The sequence below is a fragment of the Hippoglossus stenolepis genome, chromosome 9 (assembly GCF_022539355.2).
Source record: "Hippoglossus stenolepis isolate QCI-W04-F060 chromosome 9, HSTE1.2, whole genome shotgun sequence".
NCBI classification, from domain to species: Eukaryota; Metazoa; Chordata; class Actinopteri; order Pleuronectiformes; family Pleuronectidae; genus Hippoglossus; species Hippoglossus stenolepis.
Genome location: NC_061491.1, coordinates 28897835 through 28915334, shown reverse-complemented (window position 1 = coordinate 28915334; position 17500 = coordinate 28897835). Strand labels below are relative to the sequence as shown.

At 45.2% G+C, this 17500-nt stretch overlaps 1 protein-coding gene across 1 annotated transcript in view; it reads left to right on the top strand.

Annotated features, from left to right (window-relative positions):
* Positions 1-17500, top strand: part of grin1b (glutamate receptor, ionotropic, N-methyl D-aspartate 1b) — a 40002-nt gene that overhangs the window by 7685 nt on the left and 14817 nt on the right. The window contains exons 4-7 of the mRNA XM_047341482.1: positions 809-985; positions 10719-10781; positions 11695-11792; positions 12825-12947. Coding sequence (XP_047197438.1) covers positions 809-985; positions 10719-10781; positions 11695-11792; positions 12825-12947 — 461 coding nt within the window. The remainder of the gene's footprint in view (positions 1-808; positions 986-10718; positions 10782-11694; positions 11793-12824; positions 12948-17500) is intronic.

Here is a 17500-nt window from a genome sequence, read left to right as displayed (position 1 = left end):
TTTTTTACATTCAAGTCGAAATAATTGTCCTGTGATGATCAGCTAAATGTATCTCCACCATATACTTCACCAAATACTGTCACTGTGCAGGGAGCATCTGTTGCTATGGTTACGCCTGCTGGAGTTTTCCAGCCTCTGGATCAGAGACTTGTGTAAACTGGTCTCGTGTCAGTTTGAAAACTCTGGGTTTGAGTTTCAGTCTGAACAGAAACTGAGACTTTAGTAAACGATGACACGTTCTCTTCCTGATTGGTTCTCATCAGTCACGTGACTCGACTACCAGCGGTGAACACAAAGCTAACACTTCCTGTTTCTAACACTTCCTGTTTCTAACACTTCCTGTTTCTAACACTTCCTGTTTCTAACACTTCCTGTCGGTAACAGTTCCACCTCGTCGTCCCTGCTCTGACTCTTCACCATCACTGCTCCTCCTTCAGAGGAATTTCTGTTACTAAGCAACCAGCTGCAGAGACAATCTACTTCCTGTTTACATCACGTGACCAGTGGATGTGAACGGTCATGTGACGTGTGTTTTCAGCAAAGGAGGCAAAAGTCCACACATTCTTTACCCAAGCAGAGGCTCAGATACTCCTCAAGTAAAAGTAAAAGTACTGATTCAGCCGCTTTACTCCAGTAAAAATATAAAAGTTCAGGCTCTGAAGTTTAAAAGTTTCCCTCTGAAGATTATTTCTATCGACTGAGACTTCAAATCAAATCAAAGTACAGATATTTGTGTTACTTCCTTCCTCTGGTTGTGTGTCATTGTTAATAAAGTTCTCAACACTAACACGTTGGTCGTGGTCCCCAGAGCATCCACCTGTCCTTCCTGAGGACGGTTCCTCCGTATTCACACCAGGCTCAGGTCTGGTTCGACCTCATGAGAGAGTTCAGGTGGAACCACATCATCCTCATCGTCAGCGACGACCACGAAGGACGAGCTGCACAGAAGAGACTGGAGACACTGCTGGAGGAGAGAGAGACCAAGGTCAGCTGACACACACAGACACACACAGAGACACAGACACATAGAGACACACAGAGACACAGACACACAGACACACACAGAGACACAGACACATAGAGACACACACAGAGACATAGAGACACACAGAGACACAGACACACAGACACACACAGAGACATAGAGACACACAGAGACACAGACACACACAGACACACACAGAGACAGACACACAGAGACACACAGAGACACAGAGACACACAGAGACACACAGAGACATAGAGACACAGAGACACAGACACACACAGACACACACAGACATACAGACACACACAGACACACACAGACACACAGACACACATAGACATACAGACACACACAGACACACACAGAGACATAGAGACACACACAGAGACACAGACACACAGACACACAGACACACACAGACACACAGACACACAGACACACACAGAGACACAGACACACACACACAGACACACAGACACACACAGACACAAAGACACACACAGACACACACAGAGACACAGACACACACACAGAGACATAGAGACACAGACACACACAGACACACACAGACACACACACAGAGGGACACACACACAGAGACACAGACAACACAGACACACACAGACACACACACAGAGGGACACACACAGAGACACACACACAGAGGGACACACACACAGAGAGACAGACACAGACACACATACACAGTCACACATACACGTACATACACAGTGTGTGGGTCTGTGTGTGTGTTTCATCCCTCATCATCCCTCCATCATCCCTCCACCATCCCTCCATCATCCCTCCACCATCCCTCCATCATCCCTCTATCATCCCTCCATCATCCCTCCATCATCCCTCCATCATCCCTCTATCATCCCTCCATCATCCCTCCACCATCCCTCCACCATCCCTCCATCATCCCTCCACCATCCCTCCATCATCCCTCCATCATCCCTCCATCATCCCTCCATCATCCCTCCATCATCCCTCTATCATCCCTCTATCATCCCTCTATCATCCCTCCATCATCCCTCCATCATCCCTCCATCATCCCTCTATCATCCCTCCATCATCCCTCCATCATCCCTCTATCATCCCTCTATCATCCCTCCATCATCCCTCCATCATCCCTCCACCATCCCTCCATCATCCCTCCATCATCCCTCCATCATCCCTCCATCATCCCTCTATCATCCCTCCATCATCCCTCTATCATCCCTCCACCATCCCTCCACCATCCCTCCATCATCCCTCCACCATCCCTCCACCATCCCTCCATCATCCCTCCATCATCCCTCTATCATCCCTCTATCATCCCTCTATCATCCCTCCATCATCCCTCTATCATCCCTCCACCATCCCTCCACCATCCCTCTATCATCCCTCCATCATCCCTCCATCATCCCTCTATCATCCCTCCAACATCCCTCCATCATCCCTCCATCATCCCTCCATCATCCCTCTATCATCCCTCCACCATCCCTCCATCATCCCTCTATCATCCCTCTATCATCCCTCCATCATCCCTCCATCATCCCTCTATTCCCTCTATCATCCCTCCATCATCCCTCCACCATCCCTCCATCATCCCTCTATCATCCCTCCATCATCCTCTATCATCCCTCCACCATCCCTCCACCATCCCTCTATCATCCCTCCACCATCCCTCTATCATCCCTCCACCATCCCTCCATCATCCCTCCATCATCCCTCTATCATCCCTCCACCATCCCTCTATCATCCCTCCACCATCCCTCCATCATCCCTCCATCATCCCTCCACCATCCCTCCACCATCCCTCTATCATCCCTCCATCATCCCTCTATCATCCCTCCACCATCCCTCCATCATCCCTCCATCATCCTCTATCCCTCACCATCCCTCCACCATCCCTCTATCATCCCTCCATCATCCCTCCATCATCCCTCCACCATCCCTCTATCATCCTCTCCATCCCTCCATCATCCCTCTATCATCCCTCTATCATCCCTCTATCATCCCTCCATCATCCCTCTATCATCCCTCTATCATCCCTCCATCATCCCTCTATCATCCCTCTATCATCCCTCTATCATCCCTCTATCATCCCTCCATCATCCCTCTATCATCCCTCCACCATCCCTCTATCATCCCTCTATCATCCCTCCACCATCCCTCTATCATCCCTCTATCATCCCTCCATCATCCCTCCATCATCCCTCTATCATCCCTCCACCATCCCTCTATCATCCCTCTATCATCCCTCTATCATCCCTCCATCATCCCTCTATCATCCCTCCACCATCCTCTATCATCCCTCTATCATCCCTCCACCATCCCTCTATCATCCCTCTATCATCCCTCTATCATCCCTCCACCATCCCTCTATCATCCCTCCACATCCCTCTATCATCCCTCTATCATCCCTCTATCATCCCTCCACCATCCCTCTATCATCCCTCCACCATCCCTCTATCATCCCTCTATCATCCCTCTATCATCCCTCCATCATCCCTCTATCATCCCTCCATCATCCCTCTATCATCCCTCCATCATCCCTCCACCATCCTCTATCATCCCTCTATCATCCCTCTATCATCCCTCTATCATCCCTCCATCATCCCTCTATCATCCCTCCATCATCCCTCTATCATCCCTCCATCATCCTCCACCATCCCTCTATCATCCCTCTATCATCCCTCCACCATCCCTCTATCATCCCTCTATCATCCCTCTATCATCCCTCCCATCCTCTATCATCCCTCCACCATCCCTCTATCATCCCTCCATCCCTCTATCATCCCTCCACCATCCCTCCATCATCCCTCTATCATCCCTCTATCATCCCTCTATCATCCCTCCACCATCCCTCCACCATCCCTCTATCATCCCTCCATCATCCCTCCATCATCCCTCCACCATCCCTCTATCATCCCTCTACCATCCCTCCATCATCCCTCTATCATCCCTCTATCATCCCTCCATCATCCCTCTATCATCCCTCCATCATCCCTCCATCATCCCTCTATCATCCCTCTATCATCCCTCCATCATCCCTCCACCATCCCTCCACCATCCCTCCATCATCCCTCATCATCCCTCCACCATCCCTCCACCATCCCTCATCATCCTCATCATCCCTCTATCATCCCTCCACCATCCCTCTATCATCCTCTATCATCCCTCCACATCCTCATCATCCCTCCACCATCCCTCCACCATCCTCATCATCCCTCCACCATCCTCATCATCCCTCCACCATCCCTCCACCATCCCTCTATCATCCCTCCATCATCCCTCCATCATCCCTCCACCATCCCTCTATCATCCCTCTACCATCCCTCCATCATCCTCTATCATCCCTCTATCATCCCTCTATCATCCCTCCATCATCCCTCCATCATCCCTCATCATCCCTCTATCATCCCTCCACCATCCCTCCACCATCCCTCCATCATCCCTCATCATCCCTCCATCCCCATCCCTCCATCATCCTCATCATCCTCTCATCCCTCTATCATCCTCCACCATCCTCTATCCTCTATCATCCCTCCACCATCCTCATCATCCCCCACCATCCCTCCACCATCCCTCATCTCCACCATCCCTCCACCATCCCTCCATCATCCCTCATCATCCCTCCATCATTCTCCTGGCTTCACTGCAGCTTGTCTTTCATCGCTGCGTTTTCTTCTGTTTCTTTCTAGATTTCCACCAAGTGAACTTAGTGTTTGTGTTTCTCTGGAATAAATCTGATGATGATTATTGATCTTTGATCTTTGATCTGAGTAAATCCCTTTTGTTACAAATGTTTTTATCTGATCAGGAAACAAACAAAGAAATAAAACCATTTTCATTCTTTTCTCATCAATCTTCAGTGAAACATTTCTACATGTAAAATAACCTGGTGGAGGTTTGACTGCTTTTTATTTTTCATCTATTCGCTGTCTCTGTCTCTGTCTCTCTCTCTCTCTCTCTCTCTCTCTGTCTCTCTCTCTCTCTGTCTCTCTCTCTCTCTCTCTGTCTCTCTCTCTGTCTCTCTCTCTCTCTCTCTCTGTCTCCCTCTCTCTCTCTGTCTCCCTCTCTCTGTCTCTGTCTCTGTCCTCACTCTCTCTCTGTCTCTCTCTCTCTCTCTCTCTTTCTCTGTCTCCCTCTCTCTCTCTGTCTCCTCTCTGTCTCTGTCTCTGTCTCTCTCTCTCTCTGTCTCTCTCTGTCTCCCTCTCTCTCTCTCTGTCTCTCTGTCTCTGTCTCTGTCTCACTCTCTCTCTGTCTCTCTGTCTCTCTCTGTCTCTCTCTGTCTCTCTCTCTGTCTGTCTCTCTCTCTCTCTCTCTGTCTCTCTCTCTCTCTCTCTCTGTCTCTCTCTCTCTCTCTCTCTCTCTCTCTCTCTCTCTCTCTCTCTCTCTCTCTCTCTCTCCCTCTCTCTCTCTCTGTCTCCCTCTCTGTCTCTGTCTCTGTCCTCACTCTGTCTCTCCCTCTCTCTCTCTCTCTCTCTCTGTCTCTGTCCTCACTCTCTCTCTGTCTCTCTCTGTCCGTCATGTCATCTCTCAGTTCTTCACCTCCGTCTGTTGTCTGGTTTCATCAGCTCGACACCGATGGAGAGTCGGAGTCGTGCGAACACATCTCAGCTGCTTCTGTCACAGCTGTTCAACCACCTGTCTGTGTCTCTGTCCGACCGTCTGTCCACACGTCCGTCTCTTCTCTGGTGTGGAACCTCAGGACCTCTGGATATTTTATCAACAACAAATAACGTCTTAACCCTGAGCCTCAAAATAAGAAAAAGAAAAGAGTGGACAATATTTCATAATGAAGAGAAGGAAAGTTTAGTGAAGTTTAAATGTGACTTCCTGTTTCACAGTTTGAGCCAAAGACCTTCATGAATATTAGAGGAGACATGAATATTACAGCACACGAGTTAAAGTAGGTGAGTTTCTGAATTAAACATTTGTGATTCATAATGTAATAAACATCACAGCAGCAGCTCACGCTCTGTATTCATCCATTAACTTCAAGTGAACCCTCGTCTGTATCATCATATGAAATTACAGTTAACGAGCCAGCGACACAACGAGCTACGAGCTAGCATGTGGCTAATTCTGCGGATGCTTCACAGTAAACGTTGTTTTAATCCATAAAGTAAAGCAGATTTTAAACCTTACACTTTACAAAGAAATGAATCCACGCTGTTTAATGATATATTTCGTTCAAGATGTGTAAGTGGAAAGCTAACTGCTAACATGCTAGCCAGCTGGGCTCTTGCTAATCAATCGCAGTCATTCTCTCTCTGGAGTTCACCTGTAGAAATGTTAGCGACGTTTCAGAGTGTAACGTCACCGTGAGCGTCCACCGTCACCGTGAGCGTCCACCGTCACCGTGAGCGTCCACCGTCAACGCTCTGGTTCAATTTCTCATTCAGAAAATCTTTATACAAACCGAGCAGCGACGAGATGAACCGTGAGATTTAACTTCCTGCTGCTTCTTCATCAGTTGCACCTTGTTAATATGGTGTTGTAATATATTGATGTTTGATTAGTGTTTTAATTTGTGTAGTAACATGAACCATCTGATTGTAGCCAACAGGATTTTCATTGTGGTAAATATTTCCATGGTAACAGTGAACTCCACCAGTCAGAGACGTCTTTACAACACCTGAGGATTGTGGGTAGTGTAGTACGTCCCCTGGACATTGTGAATCAAACATGTTTTTCTTAAAACACAGTTGGTATTTTGCAGACTGGTGAGAATATAACATAATTTGTTACATCGTGTGCGTACGTATGCGTACGTGTGTGTATGTGTGTTCCTGTACTTATTACTTTGTGAGGACCATTTTAAGCATAGACCTACAGAGTGAGGACATTTTGACCGGTCCTCGCTCTTTCAATGAACTGTTTGAGGGTTAAGACTTGGTTTTAGGTTTGGGTTAGGGTTAGGTATTTAGTTTTGATGGCTAAGGTTAGGTGTGGGGGGCTAGGGAATGCATTATGCCAATGTCCTCACTAAGATAGAAGTATCAACGTGTGTTTGTGTGTGTGTGTGGTGTTCAGGGACTGCTGATGTAAATTTAATGAGATTAACGTTTGGAGTGGTTCGAGGACTAATGGGACGCTCCGCCGCCGCTCCGGCTCAACATCACAGGACGTTTCCTGAGAGGACAGATCGGTTCATCCTCGGCTCAGAGAAAATTAAACTTTACTGACCTGGTATATGGGAGGAGGCTTCTAATGAGCTGCAGTTTATTTAGAAAGAAAACATTAGCTTGTTGTTTACTGATGTTTGTGTTTTTGTGTGAGAAGTTTGTTCGAGAATGTTACAGGACATTTACAACATTTAAAACCTTAAACACACTGAATCCAGATGAAACCTTTGTCTCCGGCACCTGGAGAACCGTGACGGTGGGACGTCTGTGGATTCATGGTCCTGTAGATGTTTTGTTGGAGCTTTGTCCTGGTGTTGGTCTGATGAACTAAAATGAGGAAGCAGAACTTAAACTCTTTATCGGCTCTGATTGGCAGCGATGGAAATGTGAACGCACTAATCAGGCAATACTGCGAGATGTGAGAACGCCATCTGTACCACGTTTGAAAAACCTGCTAATTTTGGAATAAAAGAGGTAAATGTGTTGGATCAGACACAGTTTGTGTTAGAGAATGTGTTCAGGTGTCGGATCAGGACTCTGCTGAGTGAGTTGTGTGTGTTTCTTCAATAATAGAACACAACTGGACAGGCTGAGTAACTCAACAGAAAGACGAAGCTAAGATGGACAGTAGCTTTGTCCCAGTTCAGACGCTGCAATTAAAGACAGCGGTACGATTTGGCTTCCCCATTTCAAAGGCTCCTTCAAATGGATCTGACAGAAGGGTCCGTCCTAACGAGCTCGCTGTTCACTTGACTGAGCTGATGTAGCCGCTCAAAGTAGCTGATGATGCAACTGTAAGAGCCAAGCTGGTGACACAGATACATTCAAGACTCAAAGATTCAAGGTTGTCATTATACGAAGGTACAATGAAATTGTAAGAGGCTTGTCTCTCTAGTCAAGATATGGAAGTGTCAAAATATATACAAATATATGCATGAAAAACAATAATAGCAGCAAATAGTGAAGAAAATTCAAATAGAGAAAAAAATTAAAACAAACATTTCACTGCAGCTCAGCCTCCAGAGGCCCCGCCTTCTTTTTTACAGAGTCCTTCGGAGGATGCGGCCCCTTAATTAGGCCACAGGTAACAGCTAGCATACAGAGCTAATGTGAATCGTTTTAGTGATGGTAGATATGGACTGTAGGCAAAGTCGTTTTTTAGTCTAAGTAACAAAATAGCAGTTTAAGAATAAAAATAAGAAACATATCAATAGAAATAGACAGCTAGTGCACAGAGGAACAAACTGTTTCTACTACATGAGCTACATTTTTATTTTCTGTTTTGATAGAGCGAGGCTACAATGCTAATATTTATCAAACAGACAGCATATGCTAACTGTGCTGATTGACTGAGCTAACACTTTTCTTTAGTTAGCTTTAGGGGCTAACAGTGTTTGAACTGTGTTCTTACAGTAAGCTAGCTGTATAAATCACATTTCATTAAGTTGTTAAATGGAGTTTGTCTTTGTGCTAAGCTAGGCTAACCTTATTCTGGACATACGGTCATTTGTCTGAAACATCTGTGGACAGACGGACAGATGATTTAGTCTTAAATCTTTTCATTGTAGAGTTCATCCAGAGCATTGAACTCAAATAAAACTTGTTTGTTGTTCAGGATCAGACTTCGACAGGTTTACGGTTGATTTTTCTTCTGTTCTCTGCTCTAAAAATAAACCACTGATCTGTTCACAGCAGCAGATCTGAGCTTATCTCCCAAAATAAATACAGCTGAAGGAATAAACTGTGAAGGTCACAGTTACTCATCAGTAGCTGTCTTTCCAGTCGCCTTCTAAAATTAAATGCCGTAGATGGATTCACATCTTTACCAACATTTTTTTCCCCATTATAATCTTACTGTGTTCATTCTACAAGAAATGAAGTACTTGAAAAAGTGACAGAGTCAGTACTAGTGAAACATGTTTTTAAAATATTTCCCATATGAGATATAAGACAACTTAGTGTGTTTGAAACCGACTTTCTGATGTCATCACTTCACAAACAGGCACATTAAAGCTTCACGTATGAAATCATTTTATGTTATGTGTGATCTGGGAGGACCTGATGGAGGTGATTATTATCTGAGAACATTTTTAAATTTGACTTTGATTTAAGAATAAAAAGATAAAGTGAAAGTTTTTAAGATAAAATAAAAGTTATTAATAATGGATGTGGACAAGTAGTGGAACCTCTATTCACTGAAAAAATCATTTAATGTCACTGAAAACAGACAGACAGGTGGACAGACAGTGGACAGGTGGACCTATGGACAGACAAGTGGACAAACAGCTGGACAGATAGGTGGACAGACAGGTGGACAGACAGCTGGACAGATAGGTTAACAGACAGGTGGACAGATATATAGGTAGACAGATGTGTAGGTGGACAGACAGTTGGACAGCCAGATGGGCAAACGTACAGGTGGACAGATGTACAGTTGGACGGACAGGTGTGAAGGTGGACAGACAGGTGGGTAAACATATAGGTGGACAGATTTACAGGTGGACAGTGGACAGACAGTGGACAGGTGGACGGACAGTGGACAGGTGGACAGACAGGTGGGCAGATGTACAGGTGGACAGTTGAACAGACAGTGGACAGGTGGACAGACAGGTGGACAGTTGGACAGACAGTGGACAGATGTACAGGAGGACAGTGGACAGGTTGACGGACAGGTGGACAGACAGTGGACAGGTGGACAGACAGTAGACAGGTGGACGGACAGTGGACATGTGGACAGACAGTGGACAGTTGGACAGACAGTGGACAGATGTACAGTTGGACAGACAGTGGACAGTTGGACAGACAGTGGACAGACATTGGACAGGTGGACAGTTGGACAGACATTGGACAGGTGGACAGACAGTGGACAGGTGGACAGACATTGGACAGTTGGACAGACAGTGGACAGGTGGACAGACAGTAGACAGGTGAACGGACAGTGGACATGTGGACAGACAGTGGACAGACATTGGACAGGTGGTCAGGCAGTGGACAGTTGGACAGACAGTGGACAGGTGGACAGACAGGTGGACAGTGGACAGTTGGACAGACAGTGGACAGGTGGACAGACAGTAGACAGGTGGACGGACAGTGGACATGTGGACAGACAGTGGACAGATGTACAGTTGGACAGACGGTGGACAGTTGGACAGACAGTGGACAGACATTGGACAGGTGGACAGTTGGACAGACATTGGACAGGTGGACAGACAGTGGACAGGTGGACAGACATTGGACAGTTGGACAGACAGTGGACAGGTGGACAGACAGTAGACAGGTGAACGGACAGTGGACATGTGGACAGACAGTGGACAGACATTGGACAGGTGGACAGGCAGTGGACAGGTGGACAGACATTGGACAGGTGGACAGACAGTGGACAGGTGGACAGACAGGTGGACAGTGGACAGTTGGACAGACATTGGACAGATGGACAGACAGTGGACAGGTGGACAGGTGGACAGTGGACAGTCTGTGGTGTGTCTGCGTGCTCCCTCCAGCCTCCTGACTTGAAGCACACATCATTTGTTATATGCTTTACCTCATTTTCTCTGACTGTCTATAATCTTCTTCTGTGTCTGCATATTTTCTCTGTGCACATTACCCATCAGACTAAAAACAGGAACTATGAAAACCTCGACCAACAGAACTTTGACTTCAGGAGAACACCCAAGGTATAAACTTGCATGGTCAAATGATGCACGCCGCCCAACAAATCTCTGAGCTCGCCCAGTAGTGGCCGAACACACCAGTCAGCCCCGCCCGCCCAGAATCCAGCCCAGCTCCAGAGATAGACTCTTATCCTGGTGGCACGTCTTTTCTCCACCATCTCTTTCTTTCTTTTGATTTGTCATGAGTCCTGCACACTGGGAATGGGTTTACACTCGCTAGCAGAGACGCCCTTCCTCTTCCTCCCCCCACTCCCCCTCTTCCTCCCCTCTGAGTTCCATGTGAAGGGTTGCATGTGGTCAGGCTGAGGCTTGGCTCTGTCTGCAGATCTGAGGAACACAACAGGATCCTCTCACTCCTCTGCAACATCAAACCTCCTTTTCTCTTTCTTTGGGGAAATGAACCACTTTCTCCACCCCTCCTCCTGCTCCTGTACTCCTCGCCTCCCTCCTCCCCTCCTTCTCTTCACTCAAATCTTTTTTTTAATTTGCGGTTGCATCAGCGCTCTCTAACATGCACGTCCCTGATTGGTTGGTTGGTTGGAGTCTTGAAAGCGCCTCAGTTTGCATGCGCCAACACACCACGCACAACTTTTTGCCCCTCCTTCGTTGTAGTCAAGCTTCAACTTTGAGTTTTCTTTCAGTTCAGCAGATCTCCAACACCTTTGTCTCCGTTTATTGGCCCTGCCCCCCTCCACCCATGGTAGCGTGGGTAAGAGGGAGCATGGTCGAGGCTGGGTTTCGGGAAGGGGTGGGGGACAGGTTGTTTAAATGGGAGGGGATCTTGATGGTTCTGAGTTAACAATGCCTGTCCTACGATGTGTTCTGTGGTGTTTTGTTTTGCCACGTTTCTCATTATTCTACGATGCTCCCTGTTGCCCTGCGCCGTCGCTTGTTGCCCTGCACGTTGGTCCTTCAGGCAGAGAAGGTGCTGCTGTTCAGCCAGGACACCAACCTGACAGCTCTACTGCTGGAGGCCAAAGACCTGGAGGCTCGAGTCATCATCCTCTCTGCCAGGTTTGTACAAAACAGATATTCATCCTGGTTTCCAGGTGGTTTTACTAGGTTGTTATCAGGCATTTGATTGGGAATTTGGGTTAATCTCAACTGGGCTGGTTTCTATTGGGTTGTAGATACTGCTTCACAACTTCACATTAACTTTATCTATTTGTCTCCTTGATATTAACATCTTTTTTTCTCAAGACTGAGAAACATTCATTATTAGACAACTACCAAACTGTGGATTTCTCTCTCCTGGTTGGGGACGAGTTTCGACCCCAGCTGAAGGAGTATAAGTGGCTCAGGGTCCGATGGAGTGGGAGGTGGACAGGAGGTTCAGTGCAGCATCAGTGGGGATGCAGGCATGGTGAAGAAAGAGCTGAGCCTAAAGACAAAACTTTTGATTTACCAGTTCATCTATGTTCAGAGCCTCACCTTGCTCATTAGCTTTTTATACATGGCCTGTCTGGACTCAGCCTTAGAGCCAGGTAGAGGAGTTGGGACATCACGAGGGAGCTCTGAGTAGAGCTCCAGCTTCTTTGAAACAGACCATTTGAGGTTGCTTGGTCATCTGATCAGGATCCTCCTTCGGCCCTTCCATTGGAGGTTTTCTGGGCTGGGTATGCCCAACTGGGAGAAGGGTCTGCCCAGAAAACCCTGGAGGATTTGAATATCCCATCATGCCTGGGAGCACCTCAGGATGCTCCAGCAGGACCTGGAAAGGGTCGCTGAGGAGAGGGACCTCTGGAACACCCTGATTACCTGGCTGACCACACTCTTTCAACAGTAAAGAACCAAGAATAGTCCATGGTTGGTTTCTGGTGTCCAAGGTGTTAATAGGTGTTTACCAGCTGGGGGTTTGTAGTAATTATTTATTTGATGATATAAAAACAGGACGAGACGTCATGATTGACAGCTGATACTGACTCCTGATTGGTTGAGAGCATATATATTATGTATTGTCTGTATATATTAGTAGCTGTATAATGATACAGTCTGAATAGAAGACGTAGAAACAGCAGCTTCATGTGTGTGTTTGTGTGTTTTCAGTGAGGATGAGGCTGCTGCCGTCTATAAAGCAGCTCGTCAGCTCAACATGACCGGCTCTGGTTACGTCTGGTTGGTCGGAGAGAGAGAGATGACTGGCAAAGCTCTGAGTGAAGCTCCAGACGGTACGTCAAACTCTGCTCCCTCTCTTCCTCACTAACCTTCCTCACTCTGTCTCTCAGCTCTGCTTCCATCCAAACCTCAGTCTGATTGATTGATTCATTGATTCATTGATTGATTGATTGATTGATGGGTTTCACTGATGTTAAACTGAGCATCACAGTGAAAACCAAGCTGCAGATAAAAATACATGAAAGTGTCCAGGAGCTGTTTACGTCTGTTGACTTATTCTGTTTCTATATTTACACTCACATCAGTTTCATGTTGAGCTTCTGGAGTTTAAAAACATATCTGTTAACAGGAAGAGAGAAGTTCACTGTAGATAACGACAGAAGAAACAGAGGTGAATTATAAATATACACGATCAGATATGAACTCATAATAATAGATAATTAGTCTTGTTAGTTTTTCATTAATCAGAATCGGTTCAATAAGTTGGGTTGCATTGATGTAGCTAAGTGTTACCAGGTATATGATGGGCTGTTTGGGCCAACTGTATTTAGGCTGTTACTTGGTGTGACTGGTTCAGAATTGTTGGTGGTTGCTAGGGTGTTTGTTGTGAGGGTAGCTGGGTTTTAATTGGTTGAAAAAATTATTAATGTTTGCAGTGGTTTTGGAGTTCAACAAGAAGTATAAATCCCATCAATCATTTTCTGAACAAAGATTCTGATTATCAGCCATAATATTTTAACCATCCAAGGTTATAGTCTCCTGAAGAAGCTACAAGTCTGGATGACATTAACTGGGTGTTAAGAAAAATGTTCAGTTATTATTTTTAATTAGATTTAATTTGTAAGTGTTTCAGATTTAGGTTTTACTGCAGTAAACAGGTTTTTAAACAATATGTTTTTTACAGCATCAGTATGTTGTTGGCAAGTTGTCAGGATGTTGTGGGAGAGTTAGCTTTTACAGTCTGGATATTAGAAGTACCTTCAAACCCTCAGTGTTATATTTCTGTACAAAGCATCAGAAATGAGTCATAACTCTGATCACACACATGAAACACACGTGATCAGACTCAGTGACACACACACGTCCTGAAGACGTTTTCATTGCTGCTCGTCATCGCTGCCGATTCTTCATGGTTTAAGGTTTGATGGTTGATTCAGTGTCATTCTCTCTTCATCATCAGTTCACTGCAAACAGCTGATTCATTCTCCTTCACTGGACAGTGAGCTGTTGTCTGGCAGTCAGACTTTAGATCATCACTGAGCTGTCGTGAGAAGGTCATAATCAGCTGTTTCAGACATTGTCAAGGTGATTGGATGGCAGCAGTGCTCTCTCTCTCTCTCTCTCTCTCTCTCGCTCGTTCTCTCGAGGTGCTGTAGGTCTCCAATGAAGGAAGCTAATCCTCATCATCGTCAGTTAGCTTCTCAGCGTCCTGGTGTGTTCCTCTCTGGTTTCTTCTGACGCTGGTTGAACGTTTAAACACAGAAACACGTGTTTAAAGGTTCCGAACCACAACCTTCTTCTCTGGCTCATTGTAACTGTGGCTTTAAATGTGTCTAACATCTTTTTGTTTGTTTCATTTTCTATAGTGTGTGTCGTCCGCCCACCCGTCTGCCCGTTCTCACAGTAGCCAATAACATGTGCTGCTATACGGGGAGGGGAGGGGTTGAGCTTAATGCAGGTTTGATTAGGTGGGGGATGGGGGGGTTGGTGATAAATGGCTTGTGTCACCGCGGTTACCTTGATGTATGTCTGAACACACACTGGTAAGATGCCGCCGCTGCTTCCTGCTTGATGCTTTGCCCTTTACCATTGGTCAAGGAAGGCCCCGCCCACTGCAACATGGAGCATGGGGGCGGAGTTAATTGATTCAGCTGATTACACAGTCAGCCAGATGAACATGTGATATAAACAGAGCTTCACTATATGGACAAATGTATGTGGACACACAGAGTTTCATTTATATCATCATGTGACCCACAAACTGTGACATCACATCTTTTCAGTATTTTACTGCATTAACAATAATTCATAATGATATATTTAACGCGATGAATGTGATACAGAGAAATGTAGTCAGGTACATTCCGATGACTGATTCATAAAAATGTCAAATTATTTTTAGTAAAAGAAAGAATGAAATTTCAGCAGGCACAAGAAGAAACGGACTCTTTGATTGGTACAGAGAAGATACCTCACTGTTAAATACAGTGTTTAAAGTTTCTATACATTAAGAACCCACTCATGTTGAATCTGTTGAAGTTCAGTCACATGACTTTGTACTTTCTCATGTTACTGCAGTGTTTGGGTGTCCACAAGCTTTTGGCCAGTAAGACAACATTTTTAATTCATTGAATCAGCTCAGATCTTCAACAGACACACACAGGAAGTTTTAAATGTAATTTCTGATTTATTTTCCGTCACTGCTGAGAGTTTGAATTCGAATCCGTCTCAGATGTGATGAGCTGATGAAGTGTTCAGCAGATGTGGTCCGTCTCTCTGGCTGCTGGGTAATCGGCTCCCCGCTCTGTTGCTGTGGCTTTTTGTTTGAGAAAACATCCTCACCTGCCAGCTGCTGCACTCTTAGAAATGATGTGTTATTTTTGACACATCTGTTTCCACCAGTCTCCAGATGTGTCAAAAATGATTCATCATCCATTAAAGTGCAGCAAGACTGTACTCTGAAAATAATCCTCTGCTGCTTTGTCTCTGTTAGAGGAGCTTTCTTTTTAGGGAAACTGTTTCAGATCAAAGCCTTTGTGTCATGACGCAGTCTCACATTTTCATCTCTACTTTTTATCTTATGACTCTAACTCTGACTTGTTGAAAGACTCAAATGATGAAATAATCTAAAGTCAGTTCAGTCTGATTAAAAAAAGGGAATGACAAGAACAGTCGTCTCCTTTTTAATGTAAATACAACAAACACATTGTGTCTCTGTAAAGGAATTAAAACAATATACAGTGATTTCACATTTACTGAAAATGCAAAATGTCATCGACAGTGTATCAGAGCATTGAAACGCTTGTAAAAAGAAATGGTAAAAACTCAGGTTTAGAAATCAGCTGTTTGACACGATTTATAATGATTACACTTATTACACAGTGTAGTGAACTGCCCAGTATATAGAGGGTATAGCTATTTATACATATTGTTACCTATAGAGAGCCTCTGTGTGTAGTTGCTGCTGAATGAGGTTCAGCTCGTCGTGTAAACACATCATATTCTCCTTATTGTCTCCTTATAACGTCTCAGTCTTCAGTCTCTCCCTGAGAAATCTCTTTTAAACCACTAACCACTGTAGCTATGAGACGCTGAATCCTTCACCATTTTACAGTTCATCAAATATTGATAAATAGTTTCTGAAAAACTACAGCTGCCATGAAATGAATCCCCAGAAGGAGCAGGGTTCGTAAACCTGCTCTAACTCCACAAATCTACTTCGGGAACAACATCTGTTCCCCTTCAGCAGATATAGTTTGACATGCAGAGGTCAGATGAAACCATCATGTCTCTGAGGTGTTGAACAGGTTATTATATACTTAGACATATAATTATCATTATAAACTGTTTGTCTGACAGGATGTGACAAGGCTGCGTCTGAAACGAGTCCCTAAACAGAGACACTGTGACGTTATGGATTCTCTATGTTGTTTTTCTTCACCAGACATTTGTCACTTCAGAAAACGTCCTTCAGCTGCCTGCTAGCATTGTTAGCATTCCTCAGTGTAAATGATACGATGCTCCAGTGGAACTCCTTCCTTTGAATTAGCTGAAGAGAGCTTTGATGTATTATTTAAAACATGGTGTGTCAGGGAGAGACATGAGCTAATGTGGTGTTAGCGAGTACACTTGTACCCAGTGTTTCAGATACAGGATGCTAACTGTAGCAGTAAGTTTTAGCTTGTTATTCTCTGCAGTTTCAGCACAGTGTGTTCGCTAGCTCTCTCCTGTGGAGCGAAGCTTAGCTAGCTGCTCCATTCGTTTCAGTGAGGGACATTAGCTAGCTGTAATTCTGGAGGGAAGTTGAAAAATCTGTAGTTTTAATGTCATTTAATCCTTAATGCTTTTTGTACTTAGTGGGAGCAAATATACGTTTGGGAGGGAACTGTACTGTTCCTGGAGTTTCTGGGAGAAATAGCTGGCTGCCACTTCCATGTTAACATCTGTTAGCATCTGTACCAGTCGTAATGATGGTGAGACTTTAGCCTGTTGTTGTGTTTCAGTGGTTTTAATGCTAACAGTGTTAGCCAGCTGTTGCGGGTCAGCTGGAGGACAGATGTGACGAGTTCCTGCTGAAGGAAAACACCACACAGTTCATAACAAAGCTTTTTCTGTCCTGAGACGAACGGCTGGGATTCTCAGAGTGAACTCCCAGCATGCACCATGGTAGTACTCAACACTGACCTGACGCCTGAAGCCCTGAGTGTGTGTGTGTTTGAATTACACGAAACTCTTTTAATTACATCTGTAAAATTAAGTGTGTGAGATGTTTTAATTAACTTGTCTGTATGAATGAGGGCGTCTTCAGTCTGCAGCCAGTGTAACTCCCTTCTGTGTGTGTGTGTGTGTGTGTGTGTGTGTGTGTGTGTGTGTGTGTGTGTGTGTGT